Below are 22,407 nucleotides of genomic sequence, written 5' to 3' on the forward strand. Positions count from 1 at the left end.
ATCCAGTTGTGACAAGATAGCAGATAAAAACAGCTTAAAGGAATGAACATTTATTTTGCCTCCTGGTTCCAGAAGTTACAGTCTGTAGTCAGCTTACTCCATTGTTTCTGGAACTGACATGAGACACAATGTCATAGTGGAAGAACAGCCAGGAAGCAGAGAGAAAGAGGCACAAAGGGATCAATCAGTGTGTGTGTGTGTGTGTGTGTGTGTGTGTGTGTGTGTGTGTGTGTGTGTGTGTGTGTGTGTGTGTGTGTGTGTGTGTGTGTGTGTGTGTGTGTGTGTGTGTGTGTGTGTGTGTGTGTGTGTGTGTGTGTGTGTGTGTGTGTGTCCAAAGGTCCAAAGGCAAGCCCCCAGCGACCAACTTTCTCCAACAAAGTTCCACCTCCCACAATTCTATCCCTTCCAATAATTTATTTGTATTTTGTATCTATCAGTAAATTATGGTTATCTAATGGTGTCTGAAAACACCTACACACAGAGAAATGTCTGTTTACTCACTTTCTAGGCTTCTCCCAACCCAATCTGTTTAAAAATTAAGGTTACCTATGTAGTATGTATGCACACATTTATGCCATTATTTATTTATATCTTAAGAATGAATCACTACATAAATATCCATATTGATGAAATTGGAATTTTGAAGTTTTCTAGGATCTAAGATTTATTACCAAGTTCATTTAAATGGCCAGTAAGTAAAGTCTGAATTTAGAGTGGATGTTGACATATTTAATCCTGTCTGCTATTGACCAACTAACTAAGATGTCTGTTGTCTTAAAAGTCCTTAAATATACTAAGCCACTCAGAGTCCAGAGTCATGTGAATAGAGTAAGACTATAGAGTCACAATTAGTAGACCAACATTTACAGGCAACCTATTCAAGCATGAGTTAGTAATCTGTCACATTGTTAGCTAAGGATAGTCATTTGACTCTAGCAGCCTCAATTTCTTTTATCTGAGGTACCTTTTCCTTAAGGTTGTAATGAAGCTTGAAGGATATGCCATAGGTCATATGACAGAACACTTGGCATCTAGAAAGTGTAAAAAAGTGAATAATGGTATTTAGGCCAATCATAGGTGAAATCTAGACCTTTAACTCCTACAACTTAGTAACATTCTATAGAGCTATGGGCCTTGCATAGTAAAACTTCCAACATTTAAACCATGTACTTAAAATGCTGTGTGTGTGTGTGTGTGTGTGTGTGTGTGTGTGTGTGTGTGTGTGTGTGTGTGTGTGTGTCTAGTTTCAATAAATATTTAAGTTAATCTTGTTGAGATAGTCTGCACAGGACCATGGCTTTTTAAAATTTTAATGGAACATCATGGTATTCCTGTTTGCTTTTTCAAGTCAGTAGAATGGAAATATCCATTTATATGGGAGATGTAATTATACTTCAATATTTACTCTGTCAAAATATGTTTTTAATACTGAAGTATCTATCATTTGTTTGCTAAGTCAGCTCATATGTTTTATTTAATTGGTATGAAGTAAGCAAAAAAAGAGGATATTTTGTGATTATCCAGAGATATCACTCTTGATATTAAATTTTTACCACTTAGAATTGACTGTTTCTCCCACTGGCATTAAAATCTAATTCCACTTTCTCAAACTGAGATTTGGAAATAGAAGAGAAATAGATAGCTTACAACATATACAGAGATTTCTATTCACAATATTAAATGGATATAAACCAAGGCCTGATACCCAGCTTGTTTTCAGAATGAATTGAAATGTAACTTTTCTGTCTTTTCTAGTGATCAGTTTGCTTCTGTATCTTGCTAGTGTAAATAACTCACACAAGGAATACCTTGAAAAACATGTCAACAAACCTGAACATAAATCAGATTATCTTGTGACTTAAAGTAAAAGATATTGAAGAATGAATCAACCAGAGCCATACACTGTCACATTAAGAAAATAAAGGTTTTCAAGTCAAGACTGAGCTATGTGAAAGTTATTCATATTTCTGAAAGTGTATTTCAGGCAAGTTGGAATGGTGATTTAAGCCAAGGGAACTGAATAATAAATCTTACATGGTAAAGAAGAGAACTACAAGTCAGTTCCTGAGAAATACTTTAAAGACATAGTCTGAATAGAGCAAAATCACTACACCCAAAGCATATTCTGAATATTCTGTTCTAGATCAATTTTACACAAGATATTGTGAATCTCTATACATAATCTATATGACCACACACATTCTGGTGTTTTTTTTTATTGTGAAAATACTGTACAGAGGGGTTACAATTACATGGGCAAGATAATGAGTACATTTCTTATCAAGCATTGTAGCCTCCTCCTTTGTTTCCCCTTCCCATCGCTTCCCATCTCCCCCCCCCCCGTTCCCCCAAACCTCCTACCTCCTCCCCCCAATCCTTCTCCCCATCCCCTCCCCCCACCAAAGTTGTAACATTCTGGTTCTTGTGACAGCTCTGCTCTTGGTCTAATAAGGACTAATTCTCATCAGGCAATAGACAGTCATCTCAGTGAACAACTTAATGTGATATAGCTTCTGAGAGATGAATCCAGCTCACCATAGCACACTGCCTTTGGGACATATTTGGCAGGCTGATAGTCAATCTTGGGGACCTAATCTCACTTTATACTTTGTATTCTAATAAAACCTTTAGAAAACTTCGGAGGACTTTTTTCTCTTTATTCTGAATGAAAAGGCTGAGAAACTTATAAGGAAGGTATAATGGGTCATAAGAAATGAGTCCAAGTAGAAGAATATACCACAGTGTACTTGAGAAAAATGTAGGAGACAGTAATAGTTGAGAACCAAGGGACAAAGAGGAAAAGAAAAAGAAAGGGGAAAATGGAAATCAGGTATGCTCCCCGTTTTAATGTTCAACAGAAGTCCATATACCCTGAGAGATTACCTCTTTGGAACTTTAGTAATAATAACAGTTGAGATCATGACTATTTAGAAGAATAAACTGAAGTTCAGATATACCAGGTAACTGGACAATATCACTCAAGTCGACAGCTAGTGGAAGACCCATGTTTTACACTCAAACCTAATATATGCACCATTATACACACTTTCATCCATGTGTTTTCTCTGACAATGATACTGTCTTATGTCACTAAACATATAATTTATTGACTTATTTAGCAAACATTTCTTGAGTAAAACTGATACGTTAGGCTTAAGACTATACATTGGATGTGTACAATGAAGAACTTTTAAACATGGAGAAGAGTGGGTAAGTTGAGAGACAGCATTGATCATATAACTACAGTATCTTGATATTACAAGTGTATGAATTATTCAAAAGTAGATCTAGGGGCTGGGAAGGTGGCTCAGTGGTAGAGCGCTTGCCTTGCATGCCTGAGGCCCTGGGTTCGATTCCCCAGCACCACATAAGCAAAAAGAAAAAAGCCGGAAGTGGCGCTGTGGCTCAAGTGGAAGAGCGCTAGCCTTGAGCTGAAGAGCTGAGGGACAGTGCCCAGGTCCAGAGTTCAGTCCCCACGACCGGACCCCCCCCCAAAAAAAAAAAGTAGATCTAGTACACACTTTTTGCTTCCAAGTGGGAATTTCACCTGATCAATGAAATTTCCAAGTATTATAGACAGACATTTGAAATGAGACTTGAAGACAAATACTGCATTATATGATATGGAGAGGAAAATAGTCAAGTGTGAATATTCTGTTTAGGTAAGGAGCTATATAAAGTGCATTGGAAAACATAACCACAGTACAAAGAATAAAGCTATATAAAGTGCATTGGAAAACATAACCACAGTACAAAGAATAAATGGCAGACCAGGTACTGGTGCATCATACTTGTGATCCTAGCTATTTGGGAGCCTGAGAGCTGAGAATCTTGATTTGACGTCAGCCTGACCAGACAAAACTGAGAGACTCTTACCTTTTATTAACTAACAAATAGCCACATATAGCAATGTGGTTCAAGTTTTAGAGTAATAGCATGATCAAAATACTCGCGGTCCTAGTTTATATCAGCCCAGGTACTGGTGTAAACAAAAGATAAAGAAGAAATATGTAAGATTCTAGTACATGGGAAACAAACCATCAAATGCTCTATCAGTCTTTGGAGACTCCATAAGGATTATCCTACAGGCTTTCTGAAGTTTGTTGAGAAAAAATTATGAATTAAGTTTTGTAGACAATTGGTTTGAAGTTATTTTTGTGGCATATAAAAGGATATATCAATCAGATAGAATATCTCTGGCAAAGGAAGGCTTACTTACCTTGATAGAAGACTGGTAATAAATGGATTTTTTCTCATGCTGGAGAATTTCTATTTCGATGACTCACTGGTGACCACAGTTGTCATTCATTCTTTCTTCTTGGTTAATTGCAGAGCACATTCAGAAAATGAAGGGACCTCTTTACCATCTGCTCATTCCTGTACCAGTCCTACGAAGATGGATTCATCATATAGTAAGACTGCTAAGCAGTGCCTGGAGGAGATATCTGGTAAGTGACTGAATTGCTGGGTCAACCCTAATGATTTTTGGAATTTCCCTGTCGTTCTTTTTATCAGATCATACTTGTGCTATGGTTTTGCAAAACAATTCTGCACATTTCATGCTCCTACACATTTTATAAATAATCTGTCTATTCTGGTTGTTGTTGCTGTTGTTGTTTGGGCCAGTCTTGGGGTTTAAACTCAGGGCCTGGCACTGTCCTTGAGCTTCTTTTGTTCTTGAGCACACAGTACCCACTTCCTGCTTTTTCTGTTTATGTGGTCCTAAGGAGTCAACCCCAGGGCTTCATGCATGCTAGGCAGGCATTCTTATCACCAAGCCACATCCCCAGACCAATTAGTCTATTCTTTTTGGAATAATCTCCTTGTGATACTGAAGCCAAGAGTAGTACTTCCAGAAGCTGATACTATGAGTTATTTTTTGTCACTCAGGTTGAATTTAATCAGTGAAGACCTTGGTAACATTCTATGGCTAAAAAAAACCATCTTGTGAATATATTTGAACTTTATTTTTATGTCAAATTCAACCGTATTGCATTTTCAGTTCAGTTCTGTGCTTTAAAAATATTCTCCATGGTGGCTCCAAATGTGCATCTTGAAAAACTTATTAGGGATATTATGAAATCATCCCATATTATTTTATCATTATCCTGTATTACTTCCATTATTTTGTTAGTTGGCTTTTATAAAACTGGATATTCTTTGTAAGTTTCTAGAAGTTTTTGTAGCTCACTGATTTTCTGCAACCCATAGTCTCAATGATATTGATATATATGTAACATTGCTAATGAGTTGTGGCTGTTTTTGACTAGGGATACTTTGGTCTTAGTACTCAGGTAAATTGGCCTTTAAGATACAGAACTCAGATGGAGTTATTTTTGGAAGGGTAACATCCAGGTTTTATGAGTTTGGGAAACCTGTATGAATTGGGGAACCCTGGGAATATTACCAAAATTTTTAAATTATTCATAATGTCTTGCAATAGGTTCAAGTGAGATTGGAGATCTACCACCTAGGTATTCCTTAATTACCTTTGACTCCATAATAAACCTATCTGGCATAATTTTACCTGAACAATTTGTAGTTTTCTACCATTTCATAGCAAACAGTTTCTTTATTTTCTTTAGAGATTATTTTCTTTACAAATGACCAAGAAAAAAGGACTCATGAAGAGTAAAACAAAGCGACTCTCTCTTGACAACAGTGCTAATTTCAGGAAGGGACACCTAGTTCAACCTAACTCAATTATAGCAAATGACATTCAATCTCAGAACTTTTCCTCAGACTCTTCTAAAAGAGATGTTTTCTTCCTCCACTTGACCTAAAGCTATCTAAGAAAGCTGGCATTGCTTGTAGTTACGTTAGCCCCCAAGTAAAACAAATGAAAACAACCTAAAAGCAGTGGAGAATGAACCTAAGGTCATTGTAGGAAATATCTGAGTACCTGAACAAGTCATGTCTGAAACTACCCTTCCCCTAATTCCTAAAAAATTTAGCTATGTTAGTCCCATTCTATAATTTTTTAAAAATATGAAACATTTGCCTATTTATCATTATCCACAAGTTGCAAAGATATGAAGATTTTCTAGTATGTTAAGGAGCAAACTTGGTTTGCATGGCAATATAGGTTTGCTAAATTCACTAAGTTAAGTGGAAAGTTAAGCCATTAAAATTTTTATCAAGCTATGGCTGATTAAAGATATAAAAACATTGTCAGTCATTAAGTGATAGTGATATTAAAGGTGTAATTACATGAAAATATCAAAAGATCAGAAATAAGTGATATGACGTTTTTCAATTTGGAGATTTTTTTAGGGGGGTGGGGGTTGTTCCTGGGGCTTGAACTCAGGTTCTGGGCTCTGTCCCTGAGCAGGGACAAGGCTAACAGTCTACCACTTGAGCCACAGTGCCACTTCTGACTTTGACTGACTAGTTTATTGGATATAAGAGTCTCACAGATTTTCCTGCATAGGCTGGCTTCAAACTGTGATCCTCAGATCTTAGCCTCCTGAGTAGCTAGGATTATAGACATGAGCCACTGGTGTCCTTCCAGTTTGGAGATTTTTGTGTGAAAGAATATCTTTCAAAAATCTAAGTACACAATTTGTAATTCTTTTTCTTTGCCATGTTGTTTTAGAGAAAACTTGACGTTAACCTGATCTAATGTGGTGGCTGCTTTAATAATTATTATTATGCCATGTATAATTTATAGCAGTGAGTAAATGAGCTTATTGCTTCTACTTCATCCTATAAAATTCCTGACAAAACTTGATGTTATAGGCCGGCTCAAGTTTATGATGTGGATTTTTACTACTTTGGCTTATGTTTTATTCTCTCATACATTGACAAAAAGAACCTGCCCTCTGCCATCTCTTTCCATTGCCAAGAGATATTGCCAAATGTAAGATGAGCCTAAATTCTCATTCTACTGATATCATTCAAGAAAGTTTTCTTTTTTTAAAAAAGAAAGTTTTTAGATTTTGTTTACTACATAGATTCACACTTAGTCTTATCCTTTTTTTTCTTTTGTATAAGGCTGTCTGGCTGATGATTTATTTACTATGAAGTTTAACATATGTTTAATGTACTTTCCAACCTTTAATTAGAATTTATATTCAAATGGAAAATGTTGAGAGAAACTAGATTTGTCTTGCTATTGGCAAAACTGGCATGCTATCTTTAAAAAGATGGCATTAAAATATTTAATATTTTAAAAATACCTGAGAATTCAGGAAATCATTTTAGAAATAAGAGTTTAGGTTTAACCACATGATAAGCTCATAGTTACATGTAGTTTTCTGACTTAGTAGAATTTGTACTAAATATTGGAAATATCTAGCATTGAAGACCTTTGCAAATGATCAGTAAGCTACCTTTTCCCTGAATGTTTATAAAGATCAAGTTCGGGTATTTCAAATCAGTTTAGATTTTTTAAATTTAAATACTACATCATAATTATGTTTACTTAAGAGTTGAAAAGCATACTTTCTAGAACATTATAGTACCTGTATTTTTAGGTCTTGGCAGAATTATAGTGATTTGCACTTTTGCTATTGATTGGATATGTTTACTTATTTTGCATCCAAGCTTCTTCCTTATATTTGTATGTTTGAATCCAAATAAAGATAAATATACTTATGTATAAATAAATTCATGCTCCAAACAAGCAGGCATAGATGTCTTGGGAGGAGCTAAAAGTGGATTTTCTATCTTTGTTCACAGTCAACTTGTTCTGATGTAGTTCCAGGGGGAAAAACTACTGCAAATACATGTTACTAACAGTTATTTTTGACTAAGAAATCTACAAAAAAATGCCATTGTAATGCTGTTTAGGTTAGCATGTCTTCAAAATGCATGTAGATTTTCTCTACAGGCTCCACCTTACTAGTTTGATTAAATGTAGCCTAAGTCTTTTGGGGATCATTCTTGTAAGATGATCATTCTTCCTCCTGCACTTATCTAATAAATAAAATATGCACAGTAACATGACATGACTATTCTTGAGCAGAAGTTTTAAGAGTTATTGTTTGGATCTCTTCTGTCTCCTTTCCCTCTGTCATGAGATCAACTGACAGAGTTGATCTCTGTGACCATGGATCTTAGAATACAGGGCATCTCTAAAATAAATACAAGTCAAATCTACACCAATATTCCATTTCACACCAACCAGAGTGGCGTTCCTTAAGAAAATAAGCAAAATCAAATGTTAATGGGGATGCATGAGAATGGAATCCTAATACACTGTTGGTGGAACTCAGAATGGAGGCTCTTCCAAAAACTAAAAATTGATGTATTGTGAATCTTATCTACCACTCTTGGGCATTTATCTAAAGGAAATTAAATCAGTACACAAGAAAGTAAATTGACACATAAGATGCTTGCTTACTAAAGTGTATTGCATGCTCAATAGGAAGTGTACTCATTACCTTACTCATGTAACTGTAACCTCTGTATAGTATCTTTACAATAAAAAAATAAAGTGTATTGCAATAATCTTCATGGTAGAAACACACACACAAATACACACACACACAAACACACATACACATACACACAAACACACACACACACACCATGGAATATAAATACTATCTTCAGGAAAATGGGTAAATCTGGAGATCATTATTTTGAGCATATTAAGCCAAACTCAGAAATTCAAATATCACATGTTTGTTCTTGCTTATTTGATTATGGTAATAATAGTAGTACTATAATAGGACATGAATATAAAAGAGAGACTAAGATGGAATCAGTGAGAGTGGTAAAAGGAGGGATTCTAATTGATGAAAAGGTTCAAAGGCTATTATATTATATATAATATAATATTATATAATATATTATATAATATATATCTATAGATTATATTTGTATTCAGCATAGTGAAATCCATCACTGTTTAAAAAAGTGGGGAAAATAGAAGAGAATAAAGGGAATATGGTATAGAATTTGAATTTCTTCAAAGTGTAATATGTGCATGTGTGGAAATAAATACTATTTTAAGTATATATTAACTCAAAATAAAGTAAAAGTGATAATAAAATAATTAAGGGCACTTAAACCAACAACATGGATTGGACATTAGTGTCAGCAAAAAAACATCATTTCTTTTATCACTACTGATATCATAGACTGCTTAATTCTTTTTTGAGGCCTGAACCAACCTGTCACTGAAGGAATTTTAGTTGACCTCTACCTATCAGATATCATTCCCAACAGTTGTTATACTCCAGAATGTCTATTTATATTGTCAAATGTCCTATAGGAAGCAAAATCATCTCCAGCTAAAACTCAACAGCGCAACACCTCTCAAAGCAGGGCCCCAGAGCCAATAATACCTGGAAGTAAGTTAGAATTAGGCCTTCTCAGACCAACTAAATGAGCATTATGAGACTCTACCTGGAAAACTGTGCTTTAAAAAGTCATTTCCTTGGTTTGGAACTCTTCATTGCAAGAAGCAAAGTTTAAAGCAGTTGATACACCAACACTCTTGTATAAAGACATAATTACTGCTTTTATTATACATATATAAAATCAATTCTTTTACCATCTAAAGTGTGTTAGAGCTCCCTCTTGTGTGAATGTATAAGATTTTCAGGCACTTTATCATATTCCAGATAATATAAATGTAATGTATTTAAACAAGTTCAAGTTTTATAACTTAAAAGGTAATTTTCTCAAAGCCTTTAAGTGTCCTGGGACAGTAACTCAAAGTGAAATTTAAACATATCTTCTTTAGGAATCTGAAGGGGAGTAGCATTTGACCACTTAAAAATATTTCAACAAAATTGTTTTTAGAATCCATAATGGCTCACAATGTTCAGTTTCAATGTTTTTTTTTTCCATTTGTATTCACTTTATTTGAACATGTTGCATATGTAAACACATTTTTGTGGTTATGTGCCAGTACTGGGGCTTGAACTCAGGGCCCTGTTTTCTCATAGCTGATATTCTACCACTTGACCCATGCCTCCAATTCTAGCTTTTTGCTGCTTAATTAAATATAAAGAGTCTCTCAAATTTGTTTGCTGAGTCTGGCCTCAAACCTCAACTTCAGATCTCAGACTCTTAAGTAGCTAGGATTATAGGTATGAACCAGTGTCACCCAGCTTAAATACAATTTTTGAAGAATAAAAAATTGGGCGGGGAGCGGCAGGAGATGGGAAAGGATGATCAGGGGAAACAAAGGAGGAGGCAACAATGCTTGATAAGAAATGTACTCATTACCTTGCTCATGTAATTGTAACCCCTCTGTATGGTATTTTTACAATAAAAAAGAAAAAAATTGAGAATCAACATTCCACAATTCCTAAGTTTGTTTAGTGTGAAATGCTATTACAGTTGTCTGTTAACTTAATTTCTGTTTACATATTGGTAAATTAAGTGCAAATATGATCAACTTTGATGGGAGGCATAAGGAAAAATTAACTTGGTAAAAGCTGTTACAATATTTAAAGACATAAATATTGAGTATTTAATGCTAATTTATACCTTTAGGATCTTACTCATTTCTCATAGTTGAGATTAATAATAAAAGGTAGAAAAATCACAGTTTTACCACCTTAACTCTGAAGATTGATCAGAATTAAAATATCATCTTGAATGACTTGTATTTTTTAAAGTTTCTTATTTTCCTCTTTTAACAAAATATATTTGTGGACAGAAAATCCTAAACAGATTCTCTTTCATATTCTTTTTGCTTATCAGTAATACCCATAAAGGCTACTATATATATAATATATATATATAAAGTTTTTCTAAAATTTCTTTTTAGACATATACAAAACCAATATAAGAAATTTGTCTTATAGTAAATATAACATACTAAGTATTAAAAATGATGTTAATTGTGCTTTCATAGGTACATGGAATAGATTGGGGAAATGCTCAATATATTTTAAAAATCCCTAATGTACATTTTATGCTTTCTGTCACATTATTGTATTCTATACACTTGCCCATAAACTTTCAATCGTATGCTTGGAGACAAAATATTCAGGAAAAGACCTTCTGATTTACTTGTGCTACATTTTGTTACAGAAAAGAAGGAAGAAACCTTGATTTTTATTGTCACATTAGGATTTTAGAATAGCTTCACAATAAGGGGAGGGGGAAAGATCCTACAATCTGTCCTTTAAAATATGATGTGTAGTCTTTCCCTTTAAAGCACTATCTGTCAGCGAGTAGGGAGAGTCAAGCTCCATTTTTTTCTGGTCCTTTACACTATTAAATGTAATTTGTGCTTTCACAGCACAATCCCAACATTCAGAAGGCAGACCTGCCAGCTTTGGCTGCTTGCAGCTATAGAGAACGAGTCTGTCATTCTAGGCATTAGGGTGTGTGTGTGTGGTGTTGTGTGGTGTGTGTGTGTGTGTGTGTGTGTGTGTGTGTGTGGTGTGTGTGTGTGTGTGTGTGTGTGTGTGTGTGTGTGTGTGTGTGTGTGTCAGTGTATGAGACTGGGTGGCTGAGAGGCATTTAAACGTGCCGAGGGTTTATCGTGTACCATCCCTTTCTGGCTTGGTTCAGAAACCTGTGGCATTCTAGCTGGACAGCTGCTTCAGTGCCTCTGTTTTAATTTAGCAGGATGTTTGCTGCCATGGCAGCCAGCGGCTTCCACTGCAGCAGCAAGGAAGAGCCATAGATCTGAGAATGCAGGTGGAATACTAAAATGCGGGAGGCTTGTGCAGGGCTGGGCTTCCGTGCTTAATTTCTGCTCTTACTGGGCTCTGATGCGGAAGCTGTACTTGCTGCACTGTGTCAGCTCATTAGAGGAAAGGCTTGCGGACCTCGATCCGTTTAAGGGCTACTGGAGAGGCAAAGGAAGGTGCGAGGGGGGAGGGAAGACAGAGGCGTCGTTCATGCTTCGCTACCTTGCATTTGGAAACCCAGAAGCAATACAGAGAAATGTGGACCCACCATCCTGCAGACACACGCGATTGGATGAAGACAGGAAAACGTGGTTGGCTTGCCGGGCTACTTTTCAGCTGGAGCAGAGTCTTTGGTGAACTCTTCTGTGCTTCAGGTCTATTTAAGCAAAATATGTGTAAGTACTGCTGATCAGTGATGCGATGTGGCCAGCTCCTTTTGGTGGGCAGATCATTTTATCTTCCGTACCTATCTCCAGAGTCATCTGTGAGTGTTCGAGTCTGAGCCTTTGCTAAAGTGCATGCCTACGTTAAAACCGAAAGGGCTAGGTGCTATTGCAGTGTTTAAAAAGAAAAGGAAAGAAACAGAAAAGACAATATGAAATCGAATTGAAAGGAAGAACGCACTGGGAGAACCATGCAGCGGCGTGCTGAGCTGTCTGTGTTTCAGAGCAAAGAAGTAAGAAAGAAGGGAGCTTGCCTACAGAAACAGAAGTCACTTACTAACCTGGTCCTCACCAGTGAAGGAGAGAGAAGACCCACTGTGCGCATTTCTAACTGGTTTGGAAATGCTGCAAAGGCCAGCCAGAGAGAATCTCAGTATGCAGAGAGGCGCTCGCTGTCCAGGTTTCTCTCGAGGTCTGTGCAATCTCTGTACCATCAAACCAGCGGCTCTGGAGCCTGGAATCTTCTGCCTGCAGGAGGCAGCCAGTCTTGCAGTGAAGACTTAGAGGACTGGTCTGTCGGAAGAGGGTTGGAAGGTGAGAGTGATGAAGATAGCAGATCGGAAGATGAAAATGGATCTTCCAAGCTAAGCAGCATCAGCAGAAGTTGGGCGGAAGAGGAAGGGGAAAGCTGCCTGCGGGAAGGGACCGCTCATCTGGATCAAGATGTAATCCTTACCATGCTGGGCGATCTGGAACAAGCGCTTTACACCGACTTACTGGGTAAGTCCACTTTACTCCTAATTTTTTTAAGTTATATGGGATTTTTTAAAACATATTTCATAATATCCTAGGAAATTATTTGCATTATCTAATATCTCCTACCCTTTGAACTTTTTTTTAACTGTACTCACTTAAAAACAAAAACAAAATTCTTTTTCGTTTAAAATGATTTACTTTATAAAGATTAGCAAAGAGTGCCAGTTGTCAAGTTATTTGGAGAAAAGTAATACCAGCTATTTGCCCTGGCTAGTTCTGGCCTATTGTCCAATACCTTCTAGATAGCCAGAGGAAAATGTTAACATTTTAAAACTCCAAGCATGTTTTTTTTTTTAACTAAGTCACTAATGGGGCCAGTTTGCCCAGTTTCCCTCAAGGTGACCTTACCCACACATGGAATGGAGAATAATGAGCCTTCTTGGTCAGTTTTCTGAGTAGTTTAGGTTCTGACTCACAGTGTCCTGGGTAGAACCCTCCTTTTGTACCTTAGAGACAAGCACCTATATTCTCGTATCACTTCCAGAAATGCATAGGCCTTTGGTGCCTTTTACTAACATTTTTTTTGGAGGATGTAGTCCTGAATTGTACATTATAACTCCTTAGACGATGTGGATGACTATAAACTATTCGCATACTTTACAAATGAGGCCTTGTTAATGACAGGAGTTTTAGTAGTACTTTAATGACAGTCTTTAACTAGATATGAAGATAACAAGTGATTTTTCATTTTTGTGATTGTTAATGGTCAACTTTGCCACTTAGCAAAACAACTCAGATGGGTACATTTAAATTCTGCTTGATGAATTCCATGGTGTACCAAAATATATTGATACCCTATAGTCCCTTCTTTAAAAATCTCTAAGCATTGAACCACTGAGCATATCATAATTTATGTCAATGGGTGTTTTCAGAAGTGACTTAGAATAGGAATTCTAAGATTCAAGGAATTCAAAAGAATTAAACCTGGCCAGTTTCTGATTTCTTTGTTGTGATTCACGTGAATACAGATTTGTCTTTTTCTTTATGAAGATCCTTTGTGACAAGATGTTTTACAAGGCTGTCTGAAATGTTTTAGCAACCCATTTTAGGGGGGAAAAGCTCAGAGAGAGTGAGAGAGGGAGAGCAGAATCAAATATGGCTCGTTTTTCATGTCACTTTGGCTCCCAAAGAGTAATGTTTACAGTTGTCAGAATAATTATTTCTGAATCTGAATACACCAGGTTCTCAGACACCACAGAATTACCACTTCAGTATTGTATGGCTTCTGTGATGAACTGCTTCTCATAAAGCAGCTCTGTGAAGTACAAAGACTAGAGTCTTGATCCTTATGAATCTCTTTTTTTTCTGATCCCCTGGAACTATAGAATCAGATAATAGTCATCTTTGCCTTTTAAAATGCCGCCATTGATCTTGTTCTAAGTACCTCTTCTGTAAAGATTTTCATAGACATGAACAAAGTGCAGTCCCCTGGCAGTATTTGTAGGTTGCTCTGTTAAATTATAGCATGCAGTGGGTGGGTGTGTATATGAAAGCTTTCCTTTTGTGCATAAATAACTTGGATCATTACTGTCAGATGGCAGCCTCCTAGCAGAAGTCTATAAACCAAGGTTTATAAACAGATTATCTGCTTATTGTATTTATATGATAGTTCTCCTTAAGGGTTCCCCTGTACTTGTGCCAGTATTCAAAACACATAAGAGGCAAGAGGAAAGATTGTCCCAATAGCTCTGATGTGAATGGTCATTTATTCAGATAATGAAGTATTTCAATAATACTCTCTCCACATAATGAACTATTATATTGGTGAGTACATTTGAGCTCACAGCACACAGAGATTTGAGAATGTTTACCAAGTGCCTGAGAGATTCTCAAGATGGCTACTTCAAAGTTGGTTTTAGACAAAGTTTTTGGAGTTTAACTTTTTACTCTTGAATAACAATAAACTGGACAAACTAAGGTCTATGCCAACTGTATAGGAGATTATTTTAAAATGCAATTATATGGCTATTAACCATGTGCTGTTATTTTCCCTTGAAAGTGTTAGGATTACACGGATGAGTTTAAATGTTTTATTCCATTCATTGTTGGATTGTCCACAAATCTAAGGTTATTTCTTAAAAGAAGTCAAGTTGTTCATACATATATATATATATATATACATAAATATGTATATGTAAAATAGATGGTTTAGGAGCATGTAATTCTCTAAATCAGGTTCATTCATGTATAATTTGGTTTCCACTAAAAGATTGTAGTGCTGCCACTGTTAATTACAATGTGTATAATTAAAGCCTAAAATGTAAGGACAAAATAAATGGTCTGTTGCACTAAAAAAATAATCCAGAAGCACTGAATCTAGCCTGTTCTATAAGTAGTGAGAAAGCAGTTTCCACCAGTTTAACTCAAGTGGATTTCAAAGCAGAGCCTTCTAGAAAATGCTTGTCATTATGTCTGAAACATATGGAAGTCTCCTTCAGAAATAATAGTTGGCTGAAATTATACAAGTGAGAAGGAAATAGCATGTTTGTATTAAATTTCTCATGTGTGGTATTCTGTTAACTTTGATTTGGGGTACTGAATGTTTATTTCATTATATGTGCATTTTCATATGTGGCCCTTTTCACCCCACGTCGACCCCAAGCCTTTAAGCATCATTTGAATACAAATTCATAGGACATTTCAGACTATTCAGTCAACTCTTAGGGGCTGTGTAAGTGCACTTAGTTTTAATCTTGCCTTTCGCGGGTCATTGAAAACATTTGCTGTAATAAATTTTGCTTTGCTTATTAGCTCTCAGGACATGAAAAAAGTCAGCAATGATGGTCTGTTCAGTAAGTGATGGGGTACAACGTCTGTTTGTCTGATTGTTCTGAGTGGGGCAGTGTCATGAGTGGATGCCAGGATGAGAGAATCAGGGGAGGAAGGGGGGAGGGAGGGAAAAAGGAAGGAAGGGAAGGAAGGAGGAAGTGAGAAGATGGTTCTGAAATATGCGGGAAATAACATAAACAACCACTGACTGCAACAGGGAGAATTCCAGGATCTAAGAGATTCCTGTTAGATTGTAAAAAAGAAAAAAAAAGGAGATTTAAAATGAAACAGCTGAATAATATTTCATAGAAAGTCAAATGGCAATACTCTTGAAATTAATATTTAAAAGATATTTAAAAGATGTGGATGTCAGGTTTAATATTATGACAGTCAGCAAGTGGTTCAGATACAATGTTTAATCTTAGTGTTCTGTCAGAGGGAAGGGAGTCAGACATGGGACATGGCACATAATGGTATTCTTTATGAACTTGCCAAAGGTGAAAGATTTGCATTTACCATCCCTAAAATGAGAGTCATCTCAACACTTTTGTCCCTTTATGACTTATCATTTTTAACTATCACGTGGAACTTAAGGTTTATGTGCTGTGTAAGATGTTCTGGACTGATTTGGGTTTACTGAGTCACCTTCTTTTCCCCTTCTTCACTCTTCCTGACCCATTTGAATAAATCACTTTGTTGCCTCTGCCTTTCCTTTGACCACAGTGATATTCATGCCCTCCCCTTTAATTTTTTGCTTATAAAACCTTCTTTTTTCTTCAAAGAGGAACAAAATGGAACCAGGAATCTGATGGGACTTGTTTGGGAAAGGCAAAGAGGGAGGATGAGGACTGGTACAGGCATGATTATGATCAAGAATGGTTGCTTAACAAAATATAATTGTTAAAATGAAGCTCCCTTATGTAATTAATTGATGTCAAGTACAATATTTTTACTTCCATGAAGTGAGGGCATTCTCCCTTTGAAATGATACTAATGAGAAACATTTTAATTATTGAAATAAATTAAAGAGAACCTACGTAGAATGACAGCGGAGTGGTGCCTTTCTTGGAAAGAGTTGAGATGAGTGATAATGAGCTAACTAGCAATGTTTGGCACAAAAGATAAGAAGGAATTAGCATAGTTTCATATTTGAATGGCTGCCATGGTAAAGGTGGTGTACATTTGATCAGATCCACTGGAGCTCCTGGAAGGAAACTAAAGGGAAATGTTATTGTTCATTGTCCATAAATGTTCTCATAATTGCACCTAACATTGGAAGGAGAGGCAGAACTTACCAGTATTGAAGACAGAGGCAAGAGCCTATGTCCTACATGAAGCATAGATGAGTTTTACGCCTTCTAGGCAAAAATCTCTGAAATACCTACAATCCTTTGACTAGTAATACGGATGTTAAATTAACGTCTTTGAGATATATCTATATGTGTATATATATGGTCTAAACGCTAAGGAAGTCCATTAGCAGGTTAAATTGCACCTAGAAATTTAGAACAGATTGTTTATATGCATCTTGCCTTGTCTCTGTGACAATTTTCATAATGCAATTTAATATATGCTATTTTTCTGCTTCCAGTTTCTTTTTCTTCTCTGTTTTATCCCTTAAATCATTTCTTACATTATTTATTTACAGTTTGCTTCTAGACTCTTCTTCCCTCTCCTATCCTCTTCTCTCCTCTTAATGCATCTGTTCTAATCCCTCTCTCCCTCCGTCCTTCCCTCCCTTCCTTCCTTCCTTCCTTCCTTCTTGAAATTCTCCTCTCTTCTCTCCCTTCCTTTGTTCATGTATTTTTTAAACTTCTTTGTTCTTCTTCCCCCTTTTAAAAGATTCCTGTTCTCTGAGCTCAAATCGAATAGAATATAGACTATGTTTCCTCTACATTCTGATTTTCTTATTGTCTAGACCCATCAGCTTCAAATGGACACTGGCCTAAGGAGTACTATATAATAATAATGAACAAATGGTTTAATGGAACTTCTGCCTCCAAGTGATACTGTAAAGCTAACATGTACCACACTGGCAAAACTATTGGTTTCGTAATCAGTAGACATGACATTTGGGGTGAAAATTCCTAATGCATCACTTGAACATTAGTAACATTAGTATTGCAATTCAGGTTACCTGAAGAAAGTTGAGAAGTAATTAAAAGGGTCTATGAGTCATTAAAAGAAAAAAAGCTGTTATTTTGTAGTGATGGCCTCTCACTTATTCCCCAAAGTGTAAATATAAACATGCTAGGTAAGTTAGTTTAAACCACCTATTCCAAGTACACTTAGAAATTTTGCTGTGTGCTGGTGGCTCACATCAGGCATAATAGCCACTCAGGAGGCTGAAATCTGAGGATCACAGTTTGAAGCCAGACCCTGCAAGAAAGTCCATAAGACTCATATCTAATAAACTACTCAAAAAACTGGAAGTAGTAGCATGGCACAAGTGGTAGAGTGCATCTCCTTAAACAAAAGAAGCTCAGGGTCAGTAACTAGGCCCAGAATTCAAGCCCAGCACTGGCAAAAGGGGTATTTATTGAAATATTTAAATATTTAAAATAATATACAGTTTTTAAATTAAGCTGAGAAACACAGAGTACCGTATAGGGCATTTCCTAGTGAGTCTCATTTTGCAATGATTAGGGTCATAGACTGAAGTATTATAGTGTTTCTACCACTTCAGAGTTATTAATTATGATGTTACACCTGTTTTTATTCACATTTTATGTGATCTAAAGAAGAAATATACCTTTCTCAGAAGATAATAGTTATTTGGAATGTTTATCTCATTTCTTAGAAGAGAATTTTACAATCATCAAGTATAATATACAATTATATCAAGAACAAATGGAATTGAATAGCAGACTCATTGTCCTGTCCCATTTCCAGGTGAAGACCCTGAAACCAGAAGAATGAGAACAGTTAAGAACATAGCAGACCTAAGGCAGAACTTAGAAGAGACCATGTCCAGTCTTCGTGGGACCCAGATCAGCCACAGGTTGTTCCCCAAATTTTGTGTCTTTGGACCAATAAAGATAAAAAATAACCCCAACAGTCAAGTATTTAATGTCTCTTATAATGGAAGAGGAGAATATAAATTATCCTTCATTATTTCTCTACTTTAAATTTTCCAATAAATTATCACTAAAAGCATCACTAATGATCACAGTCAGTAATAATTCTAAACAAAACATTCAGGATTAAAAAAAAATCTCTTCTGGGGCTGAGAAGGTGGGTCAGTGGTAGAGTGCTTGCCTTGCATGCACAAGGACTGGGATTGATTCCTTAGCACCACATAAGCAGAAAAAGCTGGAAGTGGTGCTGTGACTCATGCGGTAGAGTGCTAGCCTTGAGCTGAAGAGCTGAGGGACAGCCCCAGGCCTAGACTTCAGGCCCCACAAAAAAAGAAAAAAAAATCTCTTCTCCATATAATTTCCTGATCTAACTAAATTCACTGCAGCAACTTTGACCCTTGCTACTAAGCAGGTGCATTCCTGCTCTGGAGCATGTGGGAGGGGTAACAGGAAGACATTCAAGAATGCATGGAGGTGTAGATAGCTCTTGCAGACAGTCTGAGAAGTTTACAGTAGGCTGTTGAAGGTATACTTTAAAAAAGAAGAAGTAAGGCCATATTTTGTTCTGTAATGGTGGAAACAAAGGACAGCTCTTCCCACGTTTTATCATCTGCAGAAGTGATTAGAATCAAAAAATAATGTATGCAATAATTTAGCAATCATGAATGCAATATGTAGTTAACGTATGCAATAATTTAGCAATCTTGAATGCAATATCTAGTTAAGCAACACCTGAACCTGTCCTTTCCTGCTTTTATGCACTAGAGTAGAATTATGTATCTGTTTTCGTTGACAGCACCCTGGAGACAACATTTGACAGCACGGTGACAACAGAAGTAAATGGCAGGACCATACCCAACCTGACAAGCCGCCCTACTCCCATGAGCTGGAGGCTGGGCCAGGCATGTCCCAGACTACAGGCAGGAGATGCTCCCTCCATGGGGGCTGGCTACTCTCGCAGTGGTACCAGTCGATTCATCCACACAGACCCCTCCAGGTTCATGTACACAACACCTCTCCGCAGAGCTGCCGTCTCCCGGCTGGGAAACATGTCACAGATTGACATGAGTGAAAAAGCAAGCAGTGATCTGGACATGTCTTCAGAAGTGGATGTTGGTGGATACATGAGTGATGGGGATATCCTTGGGAAGACTCTGAGGACAGATGACATCAACAGTGGGTAAGTGGTGCAGCCTGTAATGCCATTGGTGTAGGAAGAGAGAAGTATGTGAGCAGTGTGATGGGATCTGAGCTGTTTTGGGGCCTCCCCTCAGCTCATGCATGGAAAGTTATATACTCTATGTTTCTAGACGTTCTTTACATCATCAGGCATTAAACTGTCCTATTGTTTTTCAGAGTGATTTGCATATGCTCTTCAGTAACAGATTTTTGTAGAATTTTATAGAAAAAGAAGTGGGAGGGAATAGGAAGAGTCTGTTGAATTGCATTACTTTCTCTTTTGGCTCAGGTTGCCTAAAACTGCTTTAAGGAACATATTTTGTGGTCCCCTCCAATTGTATACTTAAGTATACAGTTGGAGGGAATATGATGTTAATGTTTAAAGTTGCAATGTATTTATTTTCTTTGGATGTAATTATTTTTTTTAAAAATCTTAGTCTTTGTTCTCCTTCTGTTTACAATTATATTTTTAAAATGTGACCATAATACTCCTAGAGTATTTTGACACTTGGTTCAATACTTGGTTCAATCAGGGTGTGAATTTTGATGGAGGAATAAGGGATGCGCTATTATAATTATCACAAATGAAAGATTCTACTAAAATTATTATTTGCCATTATAGTTATGCATATATATTTATATATGATGGAGTATAACAGACCAAAATAGAAAATATGAGAGAGATCTGTTCCTTGTATGAGAAAGCCAGAGATGTGCCAGGAAAGTTGAATTTGAAGGCATTTATTTATTTATTCATTTTTATTTTCATTGAAGTAGTTGTACAAAGGGGTTTCAAGTCAATGTCTAGATGTGTGCACAATGTATCTTCCTTCATCATTTTCCTCAATCTCTCCCAAACCCACCCATGTCCTCAATTTACCTGGTTCCATTTTCACATTCGTCATATTTTTACAATAGTCAATGTACTATTATTGTAAGTTAGAGAAAAGTAACTTGGAATGTCTATGCTACAACCTATTAAAAATTAATCACAGAGTTCACTTTCTCTTCTTAAATCTTCATTGTTTTCTTGATTAAAAGGACAGAAGGCTCAACAAACACAAAATTAATGATGATGTTTAAGAATTTTTTTCTCAATTGACTACAACAGATGTCATGAAGTCAATACCAATAGGAATGACTTTTTTCTTATGTACTCTAGGTGAAAGTCAGAAAGTTATTTAATCAGCATTCTGAGAATTCAGAATTCCTTGAAGCATGCAAAGACTTATCGTTTTCCTTCTCTTTTTAAAATACTTTCCACACTTGGGAATGTGAATCTGTCGGTAATTAAGACTTAGAGATAGGTTTCTCACTTATGAGGAGGGTAAAGAAGTATCTGTTTTTGATGCAGAAACAGAACACTGGAAGTGGGGGGACAGAGTTATATATTTCATTGTGTAGAAATTCAAGTTAATTAAACTTTTTTTTCTTGATGGATTTTTAATGTTTTTAATTGTAAAAAATACTGCTCAGAGTGGTTACAGTTAAGTGAGCCAGTGATAAATACTCAGACCAAGCTGTTGGCCTAGAATTAAATTTCCTAACATATGTAATCTAAGAATTCTAAGGGAAGGGTGAAATAATTAAAAATAAGGACAAGGATATATCTTAATTGTGCTCCTGCCTTGGTCCTCCCTCAAGTCTACTTTAATAAGCATCCAATAATCGAATATTCATAACAAGGAAAAGGCCAGAGTGCCTTAGTTGGATTAAAAATGTCTTTGTGAATTAAGGCAGATAGATTCCAAATCTTGATTCTTCCAATTGCACGGGCAAGATATGAGACACTTTTAGTGAATATAATTATTTCTTATGGCCTTACTTGGCGATACTAGCCAACATTTATTTGCTTACTCCAATCTAGCTAATGCTGTATGCTACCTGGAAGTATGCATAATATTATCATCTCTATTCTTCAGCTGACGTACTTGAGTTGTAGATGGTTTAAAAGACTTGCCTAAGTTCATCTAGCTAGTAAACAACATCATTGACTTCAATGAGTGCAGTCTGTTTTCAGTCTGCATCTTCATGATCATGATGTCTTCACACTATGAAATAATCTTCATGTTGTCATGCTTAGGTTTCTTTCCTAAGAGGTTAGTTTTATATCATCCATTTCACAAAAGTACTACAAGGCAGCTGTTCATTATGAGCATAGTTTTCTTCACTAACAGTCTAATCCAGGGGCATTTCTTCATGTTATCTGTGCTCCTCTAAAGAATGATGACGAACTGTAATTCTTTTGTGGCAGGAAGGAAAATAACTTTAAGTTTTCTTTGTGTATGAAAATTAGAAATTAGGGGCTGGGAAGGTGGCTCAGTGGTAGAGCGCTTGCCTTGCATGCATGAGGCCCTGGGTTCGATTCCTCAGCACCACATAAGCAAAAAGAAAAAAGCTGGAAGTGGTGCTGTGGCTCAAGTGGTAGAGCACTAGCCTTGAGCTGAAGAGCTGAGGGACAGCGCCCAGGCCCAGAGTTCAGGCCCCATGACCGGACCCCCCCCCCCAAAAAAAAAAGAAAATTAGAAATTAGGTAATTGTGATGTACAGCAGTTGACATATGAGGTTGTGACTATAAAA

General features: G+C 36.5%; 1 protein-coding gene across 10 annotated transcripts in view; it reads left to right on the plus strand.

The window, feature by feature from the left end:
• The window catches only part of Nav3 (neuron navigator 3), a 660,839-nt gene that overhangs the window by 518,013 nt on the left and 120,419 nt on the right, over window positions 1-22,407 (plus strand). For 9 of the 10 annotated variants that reach the window (XM_069989107.1, XM_069989142.1, XM_069989115.1 and 6 more), the window contains 3 exons: window positions 4,333-4,448; window positions 18,464-18,572; window positions 19,445-19,828. In XM_069989107.1, the coding sequence (XP_069845208.1) occupies window positions 4,333-4,448; window positions 18,464-18,572; window positions 19,445-19,828 (609 nt within the window). Of the gene's footprint in view, window positions 1-4,332; window positions 4,449-12,704; window positions 12,767-18,463; window positions 18,573-19,444; window positions 19,829-22,407 lie in introns of those variants that run through there. The other variant, XM_069989169.1, reaches the window with a different exon arrangement.

This window comes from Dipodomys merriami, unplaced genomic scaffold (genome assembly GCF_024711535.1).
Source record: "Dipodomys merriami isolate MVZ:Mamm:240054 unplaced genomic scaffold, mDipMer1.0.p SCAF_10, whole genome shotgun sequence".
Lineage (NCBI taxonomy): Eukaryota > Metazoa > Chordata > Mammalia > Rodentia > Heteromyidae > Dipodomys > Dipodomys merriami.